At 37.7% G+C, this 20169-nt stretch overlaps 1 protein-coding gene across 7 annotated transcripts in view; it reads left to right on the top strand.

Annotated features, from left to right (window-relative positions):
- Positions 1-20169, top strand: part of AOPEP (aminopeptidase O (putative)) — a 182162-nt gene that overhangs the window by 71002 nt on the left and 90991 nt on the right. For all 7 annotated transcript variants that reach the window (XM_052701164.1, XM_052701162.1, XM_052701161.1 and 4 more), the window contains exons 6-9: positions 5269-5458; positions 7765-7871; positions 13719-13821; positions 13940-14047. In XM_052701164.1, the coding sequence (XP_052557124.1) occupies positions 5269-5458; positions 7765-7871; positions 13719-13821; positions 13940-14047 (508 nt within the window). The remainder of the gene's footprint in view (positions 1-5268; positions 5459-7764; positions 7872-13718; positions 13822-13939; positions 14048-20169) is intronic.

Below are 20169 nucleotides of genomic sequence, written 5' to 3'. Positions count from 1 at the left end.
GTGTTAATATAAAGTCATTACTGAAACTAGTGGGATTACTGTATTCTTGCTTCTCAGTCATGCACAGAATTTTCTCTTCAGCCTCTGAACCTCTTTTGTCATACAGCGTAGGTCTGCAGCAGAAATATTTTTATCATTTAAATTATTTTCACTGCTTAACTATAATAATTTAAATTGACTTCCAATCTATCTTTTAAGGAAAAAGAAAAAAAAGCTAACTGAATTGTATAGCTTATATGACTTCTTGTTTGGAAACATCAGGCATGAAACAATGGAATTTTGTATTGTGATTACTTAAAAAGGGATTTGTAAGTTGGTTGCACTAATTCACAAGTTATTTTCTGTGTTAACAGTGTCAGTGCTTTTTGAGGAGTAACTGCATTTGAGATGTGAGTGTTGGAAATGGAGCTTGTTTTTGCTTTTACCAATAAATCAATTAAATATGAAAAATTGATACCACTTCATACAGCATAGGAAGCTTCAGTCCTCAAAATGTTCTAATCTGTAAGACTTTTTTACAGTATTGTAATTGTTTCTTATTAGGAAGCATAATGTAATTGATTTTTATAAGACATTTCCATTTCTTCATGGTTTTTTTCAGTAGGAGGTTTCACACAAGTCAGAATGAAATCTTGATGGCCACTAAGAAAGTTTTGAGTCTATAATTCGTTCTTTTTACCCTGTAATTTTCCATATTTTTTTTCTTTTTGTGCAACAGCAGGCAGTTAGTACTCAGGTTAGTACACTGGTAATACTTGAATCTCAGGCATCAGAGGAGAAACCTGCATGCAAAATCTTTCTCAGTTATTTCCCGAGTTAGAACACTTGAAGCCGGTAGGATTTATTACTGTAGGATTTATTACTATGATATGACTGCACATTATCAACCACAGATAAGTTATTTTGTCTCATGAATTTTGTAAAATCTTGGTTAAAATTTTTATCATAGTAGTATGCTCTGTGAGAGAGATAATGAGACAGTATTTTTAAAATAAATTACTTGCATTATTAACAAACTGTTCATTTTGTTATGTGTTCTGATCTCAAGAGTTATATCTAGGGAAATACTTGTAACCCTTTTCTGAGAAGTGATGTTTTCTGTCCATTATTTTAAGATAGTATATTTTGGTTGGATTATAGAGGACAATTGAGGTGAGCTCCAGAAAAATGCTGGAAAAAAAATAGAAAAGGACCATTTTTTGCAAGACTGGTGCAAAAATGAAAACTTCCAGGAGTATTTCTTGTCTGCTAGATGTGTGCTTTTTTGGCCAGGTAAATAAATATCTTGGATTAGTAGGTACAGCTTTGCTTTTTCTACTTGAAGTCCCTGAAGATAGAAATATGAAATGTGAATCCTGCTTTTAAATTAACCATTCTGTGGATTCAAGGAAGTTGATGGTATCACTCTGTATGTGGTTAGTTCTCATGATCTAATTTTAAAAGAACTACTTCAGTAGCTTGGTTTCCTTCTTGCTCCTGAATAGCAATGAAGAGTCTTGCCTGAGTGGCACTCTTTTTTATTCATATTCTGACTGATCTGATTGACTACAGTAAAACAAGCAAAACTGAAGTAATTGCCTGCCAATCCATGTAGCAGCTGCAGCTCAGGTGTTCAGGTCAGTGATTAATGTTTTCTTCTCTGTAATATGAAGTTTGGATGTTGAATTACTGTATTCTGAGATTGGCTAATATGATCCTCCTTCAGACACACAAGGGTTGCTTTTCTTCCCTGTTGCCTGCTCTAACACTGTATTACTTCAGGATTTATGGCAGTCAGTCATCTGCTCTAGAAAATTCATCTGTAACATCCATTCATTTGATGATTTCCCAGTATGCTTACAGGGAAAACATCTTTATAAAGTTTCCAGTGGATCTGGCACACTGCTCAGAGTATTCTAAATACAAAATTCTTGTCTGTACAGCTGCATCTGTGTGTATGTTTGAGTTTCTGGCACACTATGAACATGGAAGATCAGAAAGGGTTGTTCATCTCTGTAGTTCTCTTGGGACTAAATTGTAGTATGCTCTAGAATTCTGATGATTACAGAGGTGAGTAATTGGATGTGGCATGTACTTGTGTCTGCATTAAAATGACACAAGTGTTCTCAAATATAAACTAACATTTGATGTATGATGTAGATACCACAGACAGTGTGCTACTATTATTCTCTCTGTCACTGAAGTAATGTAGGTTGAAGGCAACTGATAAGAGCTCGCACAAGGCATTTGTAAAGAGCTGTCATCTAATTATCTGACTGACTCAAATTCCAGTAACCTTGAAATGGATATCTCAGTTTTAATGTGGTTCTATGAAAATAGTTTTAGGAGTGTTTTTGTTGCTCTCATTTATATGTATAAGAAGGAATTTTCTGGAAATACAATAACTTGCTAACCTATTTACTACCTGATTCCTTTTTCTAAATAGGAAAAGATAAACAATATGTGGAGTACTATCAAAACATGAAAATTTTTATCATATAATTTCCATCTGTAATAGTGATTTTAGGTGCTACTTTTTACTCCAGAGGCATAGTTGTCTCATCTCTGTAACATCAAAGAGTATCTAAGAAACTCTATCCACAAATCCCTGTTTTTTTTAAAAAAAAAGTTTAAATAGAAAGAGTTCTCCTTCAGAAGCAGTGCAGTAGTGCAACAAGCCAACTAGAAATACATATTTGATATTCTTAGCTATTCAATTCATGCACATATATTTGGCTACAGTTTATGCTGTGTGTTTCTTGTCTGTGCATGAGTCACCAAAAATAGCTCTGCAGCATCCGTGCAAGTGATACCTGCATCAAGTGTGAGCTTGGAGAAATAATTTTGCAAAATTCCTGTTAGAGATTTCACTTTTAAATTGTTCAGATTACTGTTAAGAATCATTGGAAACATTTTATTTGTTACAGAGAACAAGAACGTGGTACATTTGGATGACTGGAACATCAAGACTCTTTGATCTTCCATGCCAAGAAATTCTTGTCCTTTGAGTGCAAAGATTTTTATTAGCGTGTTCCTATTCATACTGTAGTTATGGAGTTTCCCTTAAGATTTCCCTTAATGGAAGTTTAACTAGGAGAAAGAGGTGTTCCTTCTTTCAGTCAAATGATACAAATATGTAAGTTATGAGGGTGTAATTCTGGTCAGAATAATAATCTTTTGCTTTAAAATTGTAACCAAGTGTTTACTTATTGAAAGCAAGTCATTAGCTTCTATGTTTCTGTAAGAGCATAGGGAACTTGTTTAGCTTACTGGGAAGGACTGGTGAGGTTTTTCTTTTTTTGTTAAACCTTGGAGAGGTTTCTCATTTTTCTTACCGCATCCAGCTAACCTGTTCTGGCTTGCTTTAGAAACCTGGGCCAGACTTGAAAAGATGTCAGCTAGACTAATTTAAAAGGTGGGCTTACCTTGTCAGGCCTTGTAGGAAGTTGCATTCTTATTCCTTTCCAAAAATTTAACTCATTCCTTTTTCTTGCTTCAGTGCTTTTTGATCCTTTCATAAAGGAGATTTTCTGATTGTGGTGCTTGCATTATTTTTGTTGGAAAAAGAAGAAAATAGAAGAAAATAGAATCTGTGCTATTGTATATATCTGCAATAGACTTAAAATGCAAATCATTCTATGAGCCTTCTTCTGAGGCATGAAGTTACTTGCATTTTACTTAGCTATACGGCCAAAACACTGCCAGCAGTATGTCTGGAATGTTATTTACTTGGTCCATTTCTCCATTTCTTCTTTGTAGCACTGTACGCATGCCACAGTTAGGGGTCATTTACTTAAAATTGGTCTAAGTAATACCCCTAGAGCTGCAGCAATTCTTATCAGTAGTGCTTCTGTGCTTCTGAAGGCTTATCACGTTCCACATCTTCTGTGCTCTTACTTTTTCCTCTCTCTTCCTCTACTTCTTTTAATCAGAATTGCTTTTGCAGTTTTTGCAAATCTTTTGCAAAGATTTGTAGAGCTGCAGTTTTATCTTTGTTCTCTGTGACTAGATTCCTCTATTGGTGCTTTAATTACACTATTTTTTACAATACCAAATGATTGAAATGTGCTGGATGAGGATGTTTGATTATTATTATTTTTTTTTTTATCATTTTTACAAGATTGTTATTGGGTACGATTTTTTGTTTATGTGTGTATCATGCTTTATGTTCTCAGTTCTGGACACTGTGAACCGGTTGCAGGAAAACTGGGGGTGTATTAACATTTCCAGCGAAAGGGTAGGGTGGGTGGGGGGAAGCACTGCTGAAGGCTGACAAATATTATCTGACTCCTGGAAACGTCTTAAGACCATGTGCTGCCCATCCACGTTCAAAAGGCTAAACTTAAATATCTGTAGCCTTGAAGTATCACCATTATTCTTCATTTCCTTTCTAATAGAAAACAGTTGAAATCTAGATTATGAATGCCTAGGGTTAGTGCAGGAATAGTCTGTAGGTGGTGGTTTATAAGATCTGTAAGCATAACAGAAATTGCCTTACAGCAGAACATGAACTGGGAGCTGCAGAAACTTGCAGTTCAGTATAAGCTTTTTCCATAGCAGAATAAATATAGATAGCAAGTATTTCTTTCTCCAGCTTTTTCTTTTATTACTTGAGTACAAAATAGAGTAGATATAGATTGTGTTATTTTCTGCTATTGTGAAAAGCAGATGTTTAGTGGGCGTCTAAGCCTTTGTTTCACTCTTGTTCTTGCAGCAAAGGGTGTTCTCCTTCCTTTGTGTTTACGTAAATCATCAACTCTTATTTTCAAATGGCATCTTTTTGGCTTGTTTTAGGTAGTAAGAAGCACAGTGCTTTACTTTATGTGGCTCTTGTTCCGATAGTGATTTGTTTTCTTTATAAATTTTTTCTTTTTTCTGTTTCTTTACATCCAGCTTTGATCATTTAACCGATAAATAACTGCTGCCTGTATTCACATCTGATCATCTATCATCTTGGCTTACATACAAATGCTTCTGTTGAAATAAATCAGTCTTGTAATTTGAAAAATATAGAAGTTTGGTTTAGGTTATTTCTTACAGGTAATAGCTGTTTGATGGTTGAATACAAAGCAACTGCTTGGCAGAATTTTAGTTTGATTCTCTGCCAAGCAGTGATAAAGTACAACCTGATTCCCAAAAACGCCTGAACTATAAACTGTTTGTCATAACCTAGCATGCATATGTAATAACAGGCTGACAAGTCTAATAAAGTCTACATATTATTATGGCCATGCACTGGATGTTACAACAGACTTATAATGTATTTTGTCCTTCATTTCCCTTGTGCAGCCCACACATCATCTTCTTGTCACAGAGTGTATTGCCTGGAGGGAGCCATCTCTGTGGAACACGTCTGTGCCATGAAATTGCTCATTCTTGGTTTGGATTGGCCATTGGTGCTCGTGATTGGACTGAAGAGTGGATAAGTGAAGGGTTTGCCACTTTTTTAGAAGATGTATTTTGGGCTAGGGCTCAACAGGTAAGTTTGATGCACTAGTTCTCAGTCATGATGCACTAGCTCTCAATCATGTGGAAGTCAAAGCTATATAGGAGTGCTACCCTGAAAGTAATGCCTCCTATTTTATTTTCTTGCCCATGATGTTACAGTTGGATGTTGGTGCTATGGCAGTAGAGTTGAACATTCCCAACAGTATTTTGTTCCATTTTGTTGCCGTGTGATGGATGGCAGCAGAGGGGCGGTCTGACAAAATGTTGTCTGACATGGAAATGCATGTGAAGCAAGGGTGTGTCACTGAATTCCTCCATGTTGAAAAAAATGACACCCACAGACATTCATCAATGCCTGCCTAATGTTTCTGGAGTCCAAACAGTGGATCTGAGCAGAGTGAGGTGGTGGGTTGTCATTTCAGCTGTGTGACAGTGGTTGACCCCTGCTGATGCAGATATTTATGAGCATAACATTCAGGCTTTTGTTCATTGGTGTTGAAAATACATAGCTAATCGTGGTGCCTGTGTTGAACAGTAGTATTTTATAGTTAAAAATTTGCTCTATTAAATAGTGTTATTGTGCTTTTTGTATCTCCTGTAGTTTCCATGGAAATAAATAGGAGGCACTACTTTTAGAGCAACTTTGTTGTGAATTAAGTATTCATAAAACCTTTTGTGTTATGAGGCTAAGTTCTTTAAAATAATACTGGAATTTGCAGGCTAACTTGATTTAAAAAAAAAAAAAAAAAAAAAAAGGAAAAAAAGAATCTTTCCTGCTCTACCCATAAATAACTCTAATCTTTACAGAGGTAAAGATCAGTGCAAATAAGAGTGGAAAGATTTACTGAAATATTACCACTCAGTTATCAAACAGCTGCTATGCATTCTCTCCATTTGTGCCATGCTCCTGAAAGCGGAATAATCAGCAATGTCTTGCTGAATATTGCAGGTTCTTAATGAAAATGATTTGATTTTGTATGTGGCAGCAAGCCTCAGAACAAAATGGAAGCTGATGAAACAGAGTGCTAGCAGTTAACATTTTTTTTCTCTTACATTTCATAGTTAAGAGTTAACATCTTGTCAAAAGCTTAGATATCATTGCCCGTCTTAAAGTTAAAAGCTTATATATTGCATGTCTGCTAGTAAAGAGATTTTCTGATCCAATTCTTATTTTTGTCCTACTTCAAGCATTTTGTGTGTTCATCATCTGTTCTTTTGCTTGTGTCAGTTAGGCTCTGATTCTACCATTAAAATTCTCCAAACTGCATCTATGGGAGGGAAGGTGAGAATGGGATCTGGCATCACAAGCTCTTCTGAGCCTCCATTTTATTAAATATCAGAAGTATTCATAGTTCTAAACGAATTAGAGTTGCTTGACATTTAAAATGCTTCCGGAATGAGGAAGAAGGGAAGGCTATCCCAACACTTTGCTTTTCCCTTCTGGTCTTAAAATTCATTCTTGCATTTGGGCATCACTCCCCTATGGTGAGCTGCTCTCTTTAAGTCTGCACTTTTGTTTGAAAGCTTTTCCATTGTAGTTGGCACCTTTCCATGTAGTTGCTGGAAAGCAATGAGCAACAAAACAGGGTGTTTATTCCCTGACCGTATAAATTTTCTGATTTATTAAATTTACAAATTTATACAGTCAGAAAATCTATTGTTGCTTTTATTATTGTTTTTTTTTTAACTGAGTAGTTTTGGTTCTGTGTGATACTACAATTGTAAGGTTATGTGTGTATTCCATACTGTCTACCAATAATTGCAGTTGTGACTGAAATACTAATGTGATGTAGGAGAATATTAGCTGCTTTTACCTTCTCCCATCTCATCTTTTCTTATAACAAAAAACATAGATTAGTTATTGATGTGTGTGCTGACAACCTAACATTTATTTCATAAGCATGCATCTCCTGATGTTATTTTAATGTAGAAAATTACAAGGGAACTTTCACCAGGGTGACAGGCATAGTAGGAAGAGGGATAAAGTCAGGACATGGAAGAGCTCTTTGCTTTCAAGACTGAGAAAAGTAAAGGTGCAACCAGTATGTGAGCTATCTGTACTGTGTATTCAGTTATCTTATAGCCAGTCACTAAAGGGAAAACACCGAGTTTGATCTGTGAGGCTTCTGTTTTTCTTAGTTCTGCTATTAACTCTTAAACAAGAGAGTATAACTGTTGTTTTTTTTTTTGTTTGTTTGTTTGTTTGTTTTTTTTAACGTGTGTTTGCACTGTATCTTTCATTGCTTGGGTATTAAAAGAAAACAACATCAGTTACTCTCTGGAAAATTTTGTTGTCTGCTGGAAAACACCAATTAATAATTTTTTTCCACTAAACAGCTTTCGTGTGATGAAGAAAAAGAGCAGCAGGAATTGAAAGCTTTACTTCGCTGGCGACGACTCAGAGATGAGGTGCAGAACTCTGAAGAAGAGCTGCAAGTTTTAAGGTAAAGCTGTGATGGTGTAATATTTGCTTTCTCATATTCTTTTCTCCCTCTCTTCCTCCCTCCCTTCCTCCCTGCTGTTTTCTACTGTTTTCTCCTTTCAAAGGGTATACATGTGATTAAATCCACTATACTTCCTTATTTCCTTCTAAAGAAAAAAAGAAAAGTCAACTTAAATTGATGAGGTTATTCATCTTCTCTATAATGCAATTACTTTTCATTCTATTACAGAAAGCTTTCCAAATGGGATTTAGATTGGTAAAAAATGTCTCCAAGCAGTTTACAAGAGTTTCCCTATATCTGGGGTGGTGTGGGGAAAACATTTCCTGAACAAATTTCATATTTGAAGGAGCAACAAATATATTTTCTATGGCTGAAGACAGGCACATGCAGACTATGGCATGTAACTGCCAAATCTGAATAAAATGATATGACTAAGATGTGTATGTGTTGTGAATTTTAAAAATTGTTCTTCTAAGGGCCAAAATATCTGTTACAGTTTGAAACTCTTTATCTTGTAGCTAGCAGGACAAGGGAAGTGACTGTACCCTACTGCATGGAACTACTGTGTCCAGGTCAGGGGCCTCCAGCACAGGAAAGAGGAAAGTTGTGGAGCTTTTGGAGGAGGCCATAAAAGTGATCAAAAGGCTGGAGCACCTTTCATATGAAAAAAGTTGAGGGAGCTGTGCTTGTTCAGCCTGAAGAACAGAAGGTTCCAGGAGACCTCATTGTAGTCTTCTGGTACATTACAAGGGTTCTTTATTAGAGATGGACTCTTTATCAGAGTGTATAGTGACTGGACAAGAGGTAATGTCTTTAGATCAGAATTTATATTAGCTATGAGGTAGAAATTCTTTATGACAGGGATGATGAGGCACTGGAACACAGTTTAGAGAAGCTGTGGATGCCCCTTCTCTCGTGGTATTCAAGAGCAGGTTGCATGGGCAAAATAATATAGTGGGTGGCAGCCTTGCCCATGGTAAGTGGGCTCCATTACATGATCTTTAGGATTCTTTCCAACCTAAGCCATTCTATGAGTCTATGATCTTGAAACTGATACTTAAATTTTCTACTCATTTACATAGTAGAAATGAGTGTCTGTAATAAACTTCTTGCATTTACTACATTGCATGTAGTAGAATTCTCAGTGCTAATACAAAAGGATGAGAATCACTTATTGTTTGAAAAATATGCCTCTACTATGCACTTCTGGAGACAATTATGATGCCAGTTTGGGATTCTGTCAGTTTCTGCCTCTTTGATTGCTCCAGTTTCCTTTGGTTGCATCTAAGGACTTTCTACAGCTCTCAGTCAGATATAAATATTTTTTACAATTTTTTATTTTTATGAATGTTTTTGTCATTTTACTGTGGACTTGAAAAATGTTCTCTTTTTGCAAATATACTGATTTGGTTATATACCTGAAAGTATGTCTGTCTGTGTTCTAGTGTTGGTATTCAAGAGAAAATTTCATGTCTTTGATTTGCACTGAGTTTTAAGTCCCTATTGAGTTGTGCTGGTTCAGGCTTGTGTTTTTATGCAAGGATACTGAAAATAAATGGTGACTGTCCCTTCTTGCTAATTATGCCAGGAAGACAGAAATCATCAGGCCCACTTTCTGAACATAACCTTTTTCACAAGTGTTTTTGTTCTCTCCTGGACAATTACATGATTTTCTATGTTTTCATCAGACAGCAGGAAAAACCTGTGTGAAGTTTGACAGTTGATCCTATTAACTTTTGTTCCAGGAAATGAATATATTCAGATACAATCATTAGCATTATGTTTCTTCTTATTATGGATATTTTTTATTATGTTATAGTAACTTCTTGGATGCTACCTGCAAAAAACAAAGCCAGGTGTGACAGAAGTAGATAAGTCTTTTCAGCAAGCAGGAACTCTGAAAGGCAGCACCAACAAATCTTAATATTAAAGGGATTTATGTCAGTTAAATGTATTACTCATATATGATATGATTACAGACCAAACTGTATATTTTCTCAGAGTTTGAAGCAAGTCTGAAGGGATAAAAGCAAAATATGAGTGTCCTGGCACTGCACTCATCTGCTGGCCAGCGTCAATGCCTGCTCTGTTATCCACTTCCCTGTGGTATGAAAATAAAGACTAGAGATGTCTTTTTCATTCAGTGACAACAAAAAATGGTACTGAGATTGTATCCTGTCCTGATCCTTACAACTGAACTTCAGTTTGAGATTGTTCATCAAGACAAAGCAGTTTTGACATCTGAGTGTTTTTCTGAGTTCCACTTAAGTCATATCAGTAACCTTACCCATTTCACTCCTGAAACATGTGCCTGCTCTGTAGGTATTTAAAGAGTTTATTCTATCACTCTGTGAGGAAATGTGCCCTTCACTATTCTCTCATAGTCTCTGAGTAGCTTTTCATCATCGTCAAGCCATTTAATTACCACGGATTTCCTAGGGATTGGTATTTTTACTTTATCCTCACTAACAAAAGCAGCATCTTTTGCTTCATGCAGAAATGTGGCAGTAGCAAAAATCTGTCAAGTAGTAGCTTAAATACTTTGATTCACCTTGCCTTTATTGTTATGCCTAGCTTAATCTGCTAGACTAGATGTCAGATTCTGTAGGTCAGTGTAACGAACTTTTGGTCTCTGTGCTGTAAATACACTAACCACTGCTTTACACAAGTGTACTGAAGTACTGACAGCATAAAACAGTAACTTTCTGAGCATTTACACGCTGTTGCAGATATTGCCTAGGTATTGCCAATGGTTACACTGTCTTGAAGAATGGAAGTTACCATAAAATAAGGTGTCCTTAATTCATCCTTCAACATTGAAGGAGGATCTCTCCTGAAAGAAAATTAGAAAATCACAGAATTAGAGAACTATAGGGGTTGGAGGGGATCTCTAGAGATCAAGTCCAACGTCCCTACAAAAGCAGGCTCCCTAGGTCAGGTTGCACAGGTGGGCATGTGGGTGGGTCTCGAACATCTCCAGAGGAGACTCCACAATTACTCTGGGCAGTTTGTTTCAGTGCTCTGTCACGTTTACCCTGAAGAAGTTCTTAAACATATTTCTGCAGAACTTTCTGTGCTTCACTTGGTGATCATTTCCACTTGTTCTGTCACCACGCACCACTGAAAAGAGCCTGGCCTTGTACCTTTGCCTCCCACACCTTAGATATTTATAGGCACTGATCAGATCCCCTCTCAGTCTTCCTCTCAAGGCTGAACAGACCAAGGTCTCTCAGCCTTTCCTCGTAAGAGATGAGCTCCAGGCCCTTCACCTTGTTTGTGGTCCTCCACTGGACTCTTGCCAGGAGATCTCTGTCTTTTTTGTACTGGGGAGCCCATTCTGGACACAGTACTCCAGGTGAGGACTCAACAGGGCAGTGCAGAGGGGGAGGATCACCTCCCTCGACCTGCTGGCCACACTCTTTTTAATGCCCGCCAGGATGCCATTGGCCCTCTTGGCCACCAGGGCACACTGCTGGCTCATGGCCAACCTGCTGTCCACCAAGCCCTCCAGATCTCTCTGCACAGAGCTCCTCTCCAGCAGGTGGTCCCCCAGCCTGTACTGGTGCATGCGATTATTTGTCCCCAGGTGCAAGACTCTACACTTGCTCTTGTTAAACATCACCTGGTTCCCCTCTGCCCAGCTTTCCAGCCCGTCCAGATCGTGCTGAATGGCAGCACAACCTTCTGCTGTGTCAGCCTTCCTGTCAACCTTGAATCGTCAGCAAACTTGCTGAGGGTGGACACTGTGTGCTCACATTTAGTAGGGACCCACCTAGTCTTTCTTTTACTGTTGACATACTTAAAAAAGCCTTTCTTACTATCACTTATCTCCTTTGCCATATACAAATACTGCATGGTAAAGGACTGTGTGTTAGAAACAACATAAAATTTAAACATCATTTTCTTTTTCTATTTTAAGCAGTTACCTTTTGCCAGAGATTTTAATGTGTATAATGAATTTGATGTGTTCAGGTTATAAAGCTGGCACTTGAGGAAAAAATGGCTTAATTGTTATAATAATAAAAAATTGGCGAAATTGTAATAAGAGAGCACTGCAGAGACAAAAAAAAAAAAAAAAAAGAATATTTTTCTCAAAGCAATATGGATCTGAAAGAAGTTTGACTATTGGGACTACTTATGAGAAGTGAAGGGAGGGTACGTGGTTTGAAGAAGTCTGCACTCTGTGGCCTGTGTTGCTCTTATTCTCTTGAATTGGGGAAAGTATGTTTGGTTTCTGAGGCTAGCAATTCAAAATCCACCAAGAGATTTAAAGAGGTTGGTTCAGTAACAGGGATAGGCTGTTAAGACAAGCATCTCTTCTCAGACCACTGCTTGGTGGGATATTTTCGAAATGGGTAAAGCTATGTTTTCATAGCTTCTCTTTAGTTTTAGTTTGTGCTTGTAAGAGCCTAGAAACCCTTCAGACTCCACTGCCATAAACTTCATGCACACCAGATTCTGTATTATGTTTTAAAATCAGGCAGTTTATTCTATATTTGTCCGAAAAACATGTAATGCTATAATCAGATGATAATAGCAGGGTGGCAAAGTCCTTGGTTACAGCAAATGAACATGAGCTCAAATACAGCAGGCACAGATACATAAATGAAGGAAAAGAGCTGCTTGCCCTTGGAAGCCCCAAGCAGTCAGGTATGTCTGGCAAGAGATGCCCTCATCTCCACTGCCAACTTTTAAATGACATCTGAGAAGAAGTGGACTCCATCGCTTCCAGTCAGTTTCACCTGAGCTCCCCTGGGTCGGCTCTGCCTTCCCACCAGGTGCTTGATCATTGTTTCAGGTCATTAGCATTTCCACTACACACACAAACGTGCGTGTCATGGTTTTAATGATTTTTGTCATTGATATTCCACATCATAACATCATGTAGTACACTGGGGATTAAAGAGTTAAGGCCCCAGTTCCATGGATTGTTGATAGTTTTGGGTACCTGGTTCTCAGAAAAGAAGAACTGCATCTCCCAGAGGACTTTCACTGTTCCGTTTCCATTTCCTGTTTAGAGGGAAAGATAAAACTGCTCAGAAGTCATGAGATGACCTTTTCCTTTTACTGCTTGTCTCTGTGTGTGCTTCCCAGCCATGTTACCTTCAGAAGTGGAGTAAGGCCTTTGGTTTTGGACATTCTCTCCCATTTTAATTAATTTCCAATTATATTTTATTATATTGTGTTATCTCAGATTCTGCTGTTATATTTAGTACATTAGTTTCCTCCCTTATCTCACTGCCGTTGTTTTGTTTTTAGGTCTATCTCCCTACTCTTTCTAATTTTTCCCCCTTCCCACTCTCCCAGAGTGTGAATCTTTGGGTTCCTCTGCCCCATTTTGTTATGGAACTGGGCCACACCAGCTCAAAAACTGTTGACAGCATGTGTTTGTAAAGCTTGCTCTTTTAAAACTTTGAAATTTTTTTTCCAACAACAAACACCAAAATGAAAGCCAAAAAAGTATTTTTTTCTGCAATGTATTACATGCGAATGAAAGAATTTATTCTTGTAAATATAATTGTGTAAGCTGTTAAGTCAGCACTCAGGTGTAAGAAGAGAATCTGTAGTTGAATATAATGACTGCAGTATCCTTCTCTTCCCTTTTGCTTAAAATGCCTGTTTTCTGTTTTGTTTCTTCATAATGTGTCTGTGCATTGTAGGATGGCATGTAACATAATGTCAACCTGTCAGTAAAGATAGTGCACTAACTTGGTAATGGCTTTCTTTTCTATCCCAGCTGAAGTTTTTAAGTTACTAGGATGTGTACAGTGGTTCAACTATGAGAAGATGTAATACATGAGCTATTTCTTACTTATCAAAGACTTCACTAGTCTCTTACCATTTTAGGCCTCACAAGGAGAGTACGGGAGAAGTGAGTGAATCTGGAGCATCTTTTGTCAAACATGGTCTTAAAGCAGAAAAAGTATTCATGCAAGTTCATTATTTAAAGGTGAGTTTTGTAAGCTGATTTTTATTGAGATTGGTTTACTACTATTACAAAGATTTCTTTCTCCTAGATATCAGTGTATTCATAGCATCCTATTTGTTTTTTGCTTAATTTCTTGCAGGGTTATTTTCTTTTGCGGTCTCTGGCAAGTACATTAGGAGAGGCTTCATACCTTGCATCTTTACGAAAATTCATCCATAAGTTCCACGGACAGCTTGTTCTTTCTCAGGTACAGCGTTCAGGATTGTTACTCACATTTTGAAACACAAAGGACATCAACTTTCTGTTTGACTATCTAAATGACTACTTCTGGTTGTGGTGGAAAATGAACGGCAATTGTAGCTTAGCCGTATTGGTGATATGACTGTTAGGAGGCAATACCATTTTTCACTGTGATACTTGAATCTGATTCCTTGTATGTATCAAATAATGTAAGCAATGGATTAAATTTGTTTTAGGCTGTCAGCTTGATACTTGGAAAGATTGTGTTCATAGGTTCTGATGTTCTCAAATACAAATACAGGTCATTTACTCTCCTGTAATTGTCTTTTGTATTGTACTCTTAATTTCTGGATTTTAGTTGTAATCAGTATCTTCCTGGATAACTCTCTTTTCTTGAGAAAGAAGAAACACAGAGTAGGAATGTAACTCTATAAGTAGAAACGGTGTATGCGTATTACATTCTTCCTTTATTCCTTCCTCTGATTGTGTTGCTTTGTTTGGTTCTTTTCATTTCAGTCTTATGAGAACTGCCTCCTCCCCACTGTCAGTGTCACTGTCACAGTATGACATTGCACACACATTTATTACAGTCTTGTCACATCACCTTTAAAAGTTTTCTTATCATGCTCCATACTCTCATGCTGTCTAAAACAATTTCTTGCCTCTTTCTGTTGCTGAAGTATTAACCACAAGGGATATTTTAAGATGCACTGTTGCAGTGGCAGTCAAGAGCAGATATTCTCATAGAAAATTATTTCTTCTTCGATTGGTAAAGGCTTGGCTTTTGAAAAATAGCACTGAATTAAGAATCAGAATTTGTCCTTCCAAAATCCACTACACATATGAATCACTTGCACTACAGACTTAGCTTCTTTCCTACTTGACATAAATATTATACAATTATGCCATGAAAAGTAGAATGGCTTCAGACAGAAAGACTGAGTAAGTCACACCACAAAATACTGTAGCATCTCTTAGGTAGAAAACCCAACTGCAGTTATAGATAGAAATTGACTTCCCCCAGATCTTTCTGAAAAGGTCCTGTAACCTCTACCTATATCACTAAAAGAGAAATAGTCTTCTCAGGTCTATTGCTTTGAAAAAGGAAAGACATAACTCTCTAAACCCAAAGTTCTAAGGAACATTTCACTAGTGATGAAACAATCACAGCATCTTTTTGCATCTGTAATGTTGTAAACATAGTTATTTGTGGAAGTGTATGAACTAGTTCACTGAAGTCATCATTGTTAAAAACAGTCCTGGAACAAAAGCCATGACATGACAAATAGGAGAGCAATGTGATGAGAGTGAAGAGCAGGAAAAGAGAGAAGGGGCATGAGTGAATTTCTGAAATTAGTTTCTTTGTTGAAGACTGTGTTTTGTGGTGTGACAGTTTAAATCTTAAAGAGGATTCAGGACAGTGAATATCATAGATAAAGAGGATTCAGGACAGTGTATATCATGGATATCATAGATAAATCATAGATAAATCTATGTGTTCTCCTTTCAACACAGAATATCGCTCTTGAGGGAACGGAGTCCAACACATTCCACTTTCTTCCAGGGCAGTGATTCTTTGCTCAGTGCGCCTGGTATTTCGGTTCTCACTCTGAACGGGCCATCTGTCTCTGTATCTTTAAAAATAACTCAGTGGCCTGCAGATTCTTTTTTATGTCAAGTCACACAATATTTAAGTTTAATTGCTCAACTGCAGCAATTCTGCCCTGTAGAGGAATATTTGGGGTGCTGAGGCAGTTAATTTTTCCACTGCTACAGCTGTTTCCTGTACTGTGTTACTTAGACCCTGAGCAGTTGTATTTAGCATAGAGTGGAAAACACTAGTGACTATACAAGCTTTGTCCCTATGATTGTGTCCAAAATCATAAATGTGAGCTACAGAATTACACAACTTAAGATGTTCTGAAAATTACAGAAATCATGAAAGTACTAAAGGCCTGAAGTAGCTTGGTGTTTTAATCTGATTATAGTCAGATGCAGGAATTTTGGTGAGAAAAAGGGCTCTAGTTGCTACTAGATCACTTTCCTTCTTGACATGAGATGAGTTGTGTCTGCAGAGTTTCCAAATGCTGCAAGATGTTCTAGCACATTATGCTACTAGTTATTGTACGTAGAGATTTCTTATTCTGCCCAGCACTTTGCTATGAAACATCAGTTTATTGCTTATCTTACTCTAGTCTCATATGCTGTTTCTGCACAGAAAGACCATTGTTTTGAGCAATTGGATAAAAACCTGTTTAATGTTTTTTAATTAGTCAAGCAAGAGTAAGTGATGCTTTTATTTTAGTTTTCTTGGGCTGCTTTTTATTTGAGTATGTACATAGCTATGTGCTTGATGTAGATCAAAAACAGGTGCTTATTTGAAGATATTTGATTTGGTGGATCTTGATTTACTGTGTACTATACTATGAAAGTACTCTGGTTCTATACAGTAAACATTTTTAGCAAGAGCTGGATGTCTTAAACATTCCTAAATGGCTTTGCTTGAGAATCAGGTATAAAGAGGCGATGCTTTTTGTACTCTTACCTTGTTTCATACCAGCGTAAATCGAGTTCCTACTGGGTTGATGGGAAGAGTTAATCCTGTTTAGGCAGGTGTATAGTTGTAAATTAAGGGCAAGGCTGAATTTTAGCATGAACCCGTTGGTTGATCAGTATGTTAGCAAGTGCAAAGCAAATAGGACTATATCCAACCGTGAATGTGTTTTCTTTCTCTGTAAGAAATCTTAAAGACTGTATTTATGTTGGTATTGGTAAATAAATAATCACAGCAGGAACTGAAAATGCAGGAGTAATGAAGTCAAGTTAGTATAAAGTTTATTATTCAGGATCCTGCCTGAGCAAATGTGCTGTCCAGGTTTAAATGAATAAAAGATTTAAAATAAATTGAGGTATGAATGGTAAGTTTAAATGTCATAATGTTGTACTTCCAGCTTGTCCAAAATAATTGTAGAAGTTCTCAGCTTTAGGAATTGTGGGGAAGGGGTAAAGTAAAAGTAGTGAAAATAATTGTCCACGTTCTGAATACCAGTCTTGTTTTCAGTGGTTTTTGTAGTACTTTTCATAGATGAGAGCTGCAGGTGCAAGGAAATGACTTCAGATGTGAACCATTAATCAGTGCTTTTTTTTTCCCTCATTTTGATTGCATGCTCAGTATGTTTTTAATAGTAGTTTTTGTTTGTTTTAGTTGAATCGTTAACAGACAAGTCAGGAATCTCCAAGAAGGATTTTAAGAAAGTCTTCCATTTTTCTTTCACTTAATACTGCATTGAATGAATTTTTTAAATAATGGATAGAGTGTTACTGACTATGAATAATATCCAGGAGTGCAAGTTGCTGATACTCGTAATGCAGTTAAAGTTGTTCAGTTTGATATTGAAATAAGAACACATTGGAAACTGAACTGTTTGCAGCCTTTCATTTTTATGTACTTCTGATACAATAATAACCAAAGGTTTGTAGTGTTCAATCATCTGATAGAGCTACAGTTTGCTCATGTAAAATGACAAGTAAGAAGACAGCACTTCAAAAAATAATATTTTATGCTATACTTGGAAGTTTTAAAGGCAGATGTATGAATCCAAGCTTAGTGTGCATGTCTACATCAACATCTTCCTGCATACCTTTTTATGTATGTGCATGCGATTATCTTTTTCACACCAAAAGTTGGTCTGTGCACACATTCATTCACAGTCATTCACAATCATTCAACTATCTGTTTTTAGAACTGTTTCACCTAGAATTGGAAGCTTAACAATGCAGTCTGTATGTATTTTGATGTTTCATCATCTAGAATCTTTTCCTAATACTTATTTTTATTTAAACTTATATAATTGCAGTTTGGCCTCAGCTGTTCCATGCTTGACTTGTGAGCTTGAGTAAACAGCTGTTGAAATCCATGGAGTGTGGTGTGGATTCTGACACTGTCCCAGCCACAGCAGCCTATAGGACAAGGGTCTTTGCTTTCTTTACACTCGTGTGCTTGTAAAATAAAATAGATGGGCCATTTTTATCATATTGAATTAGTTTCCTCTTTGAATAGACTGGAGTACCTATTCTGTTTAGAAAAGCTGATAACTGGGATTGTTCCATCTGGAGAAGAGAAAGCTCTAGGTAGGCCTCATTGCAGTCTTCCTGTACTTAGAAACGTACAGGAAGCTGGAGGGGGACTCTTTGTCAGGGAATGCAGTGATAGGACAAGGGGCAAGGGCTTCAAGCTGAAAGAGGGTATAGTTTGATTAGACGTTCTTTGTGACAACTATGATGAGACATTAGAACAGGTTGCAAAGGGAAGTTGTGCATGCTCCATGCCTGGAACTGTTCAAGACCAATTTGTGTGAGGCTATGGCAGTATGATCCAGACAAAGATCTCCTACGCAGTGGCAGAGGTATTTGAAACAATCTTTAAGGTCTCTTCCAACTCAAACCATTCTATGAGTCTGTGATTCTGTAAACATATTCCTATCTATTTCGTTGAAATATTTTAGCTGTGTAGTAAGAACCTTTGCTGGCTTTTCTTACATGTATGCAATGTGGGACAATCTTTAACTATTATATGATCACAATTCTTTTATTTATATTTTTTTTCCCAAAGATCTTTCCAAAAGATCTTCCCAAAGATTATGTAAAATAGGTGCTAATCAGATGTAAAGCAGCTGTTTGGTATTTTGTTCTCCATTAATTGTTCCATGGTTGGCACTCTTTTTGCCATACCATATGCTTTTCTTTCTATTCAACTTCTTTTATTTGTTAAAGTTTAAACAAATAGAATTGTTTTACAAACTTAGATATTTTGACTTTTCATTGATTATATTTAAACTGTGCGTATATAAGAGTTCCAAACCCCTGCTGTGGACAAGGTTGCTGCCCATTAGATCAGGCTGCCAAGGGCCCCATTCAACCTGTCCTTGAATGTCTCCAGGAATGGGACATACACAACTTCTCTGGGCAGCTTGTGACAGTACCTCAACACGCTCTGACATCTAATCTAAATCATAGAATCATAGAATGGCTTGGGTTGGAAGGGATCTGAAGGGTCATGAAGCTCCAACCCCCCTGCTGCATGCAAGGCCACCAATCTACATCTCTAATACTAGACCACGCTGCCTAGGGCCACATCCAACCTGGCCTTGAACACCTTCAGGGACGGGGCATCCAAGGCCTACTTGGGGCAGCCTGTTCCAGCACCTCACCACTGTCTTGGTAAAGAACTTCCCTTGATATCCAACCTAAGTCTTCTCTCCCTCAACTTAAAACCATTTCCTCTTGTCCTGCCATTATTTACCCTTGTAAAGAGTTGACTCCCCTCCCTTGTAGGTTCCATTTAAGTACGGGAAGGCTGCACTGAGGTCACCCCACAGCCTTCTGTTCTCTGGGCTGAACAAGCCCAGCTCCCTCAGCCTGTCTTTGTTGGGGAGGTGCTCCAGTTCTCTGATCAGGAGCCCCTCCACTGGACACTCTCTAACAGCTGCATCTTTCTTGTACTGGGGGCCCCAGACCTGGATGCTGTACTCCAGATGGGGCCTCACAAGGGCATGGTGGAGAGACAATCACCTCCCTGTCCCTGCTGGCCACCCCTCTTCTGATGGAGCCCAGGATACTATTTACTTTTCGAGCTGCAAGAGCACACTGCTGGCTCATGTTAAGTTTTTCATCAACCAGGACCCCTAGATCCTTCTCTGCAGGGCTGCTCTCAAGGACCACTCCTTCCAGTCTGTATGGATGCCTGGGATTCCTCTGGCCCAAGTGCAAAACTTTGCACTTTGCTGTGTTGAACCTCATTAGATTCACCCAGGTCCACCTTTTGAGTTATTGAGGTCTAAATGGCATCCCTTTCTTCCACTGTGTCAACCATACCACTCAGCTTGGTGCCATCACCAAACTTCCTGAGTATGCAATCAATTCCATCATTGATGTCATTGATAAAGATGTTAAAGAGCACCACTCCTAAGACAGTCTCCTGGGGTGGACTGCTTATTACCAGCCTCCCGGTAAATCTCCCCTCTTTTAGTTTAAAATCATTTCCACTTGTCCTATCACTATCTGCCTGTGTAAAAAGTCAGTCTGCTTTCTGTTTATAAGCTCCCTCTAAGTATTGGAATGCCACAGTGA

Source organism: Tympanuchus pallidicinctus, unplaced genomic scaffold, assembly GCF_026119805.1.
Source record: "Tympanuchus pallidicinctus isolate F22 unplaced genomic scaffold, pur_lepc_1.0 scaffold4, whole genome shotgun sequence".
In the NCBI taxonomy this organism is placed as follows: domain Eukaryota; kingdom Metazoa; phylum Chordata; class Aves; order Galliformes; family Phasianidae; genus Tympanuchus; species Tympanuchus pallidicinctus.
This window is presented reverse-complemented; position numbering and strand designations above follow the sequence as displayed.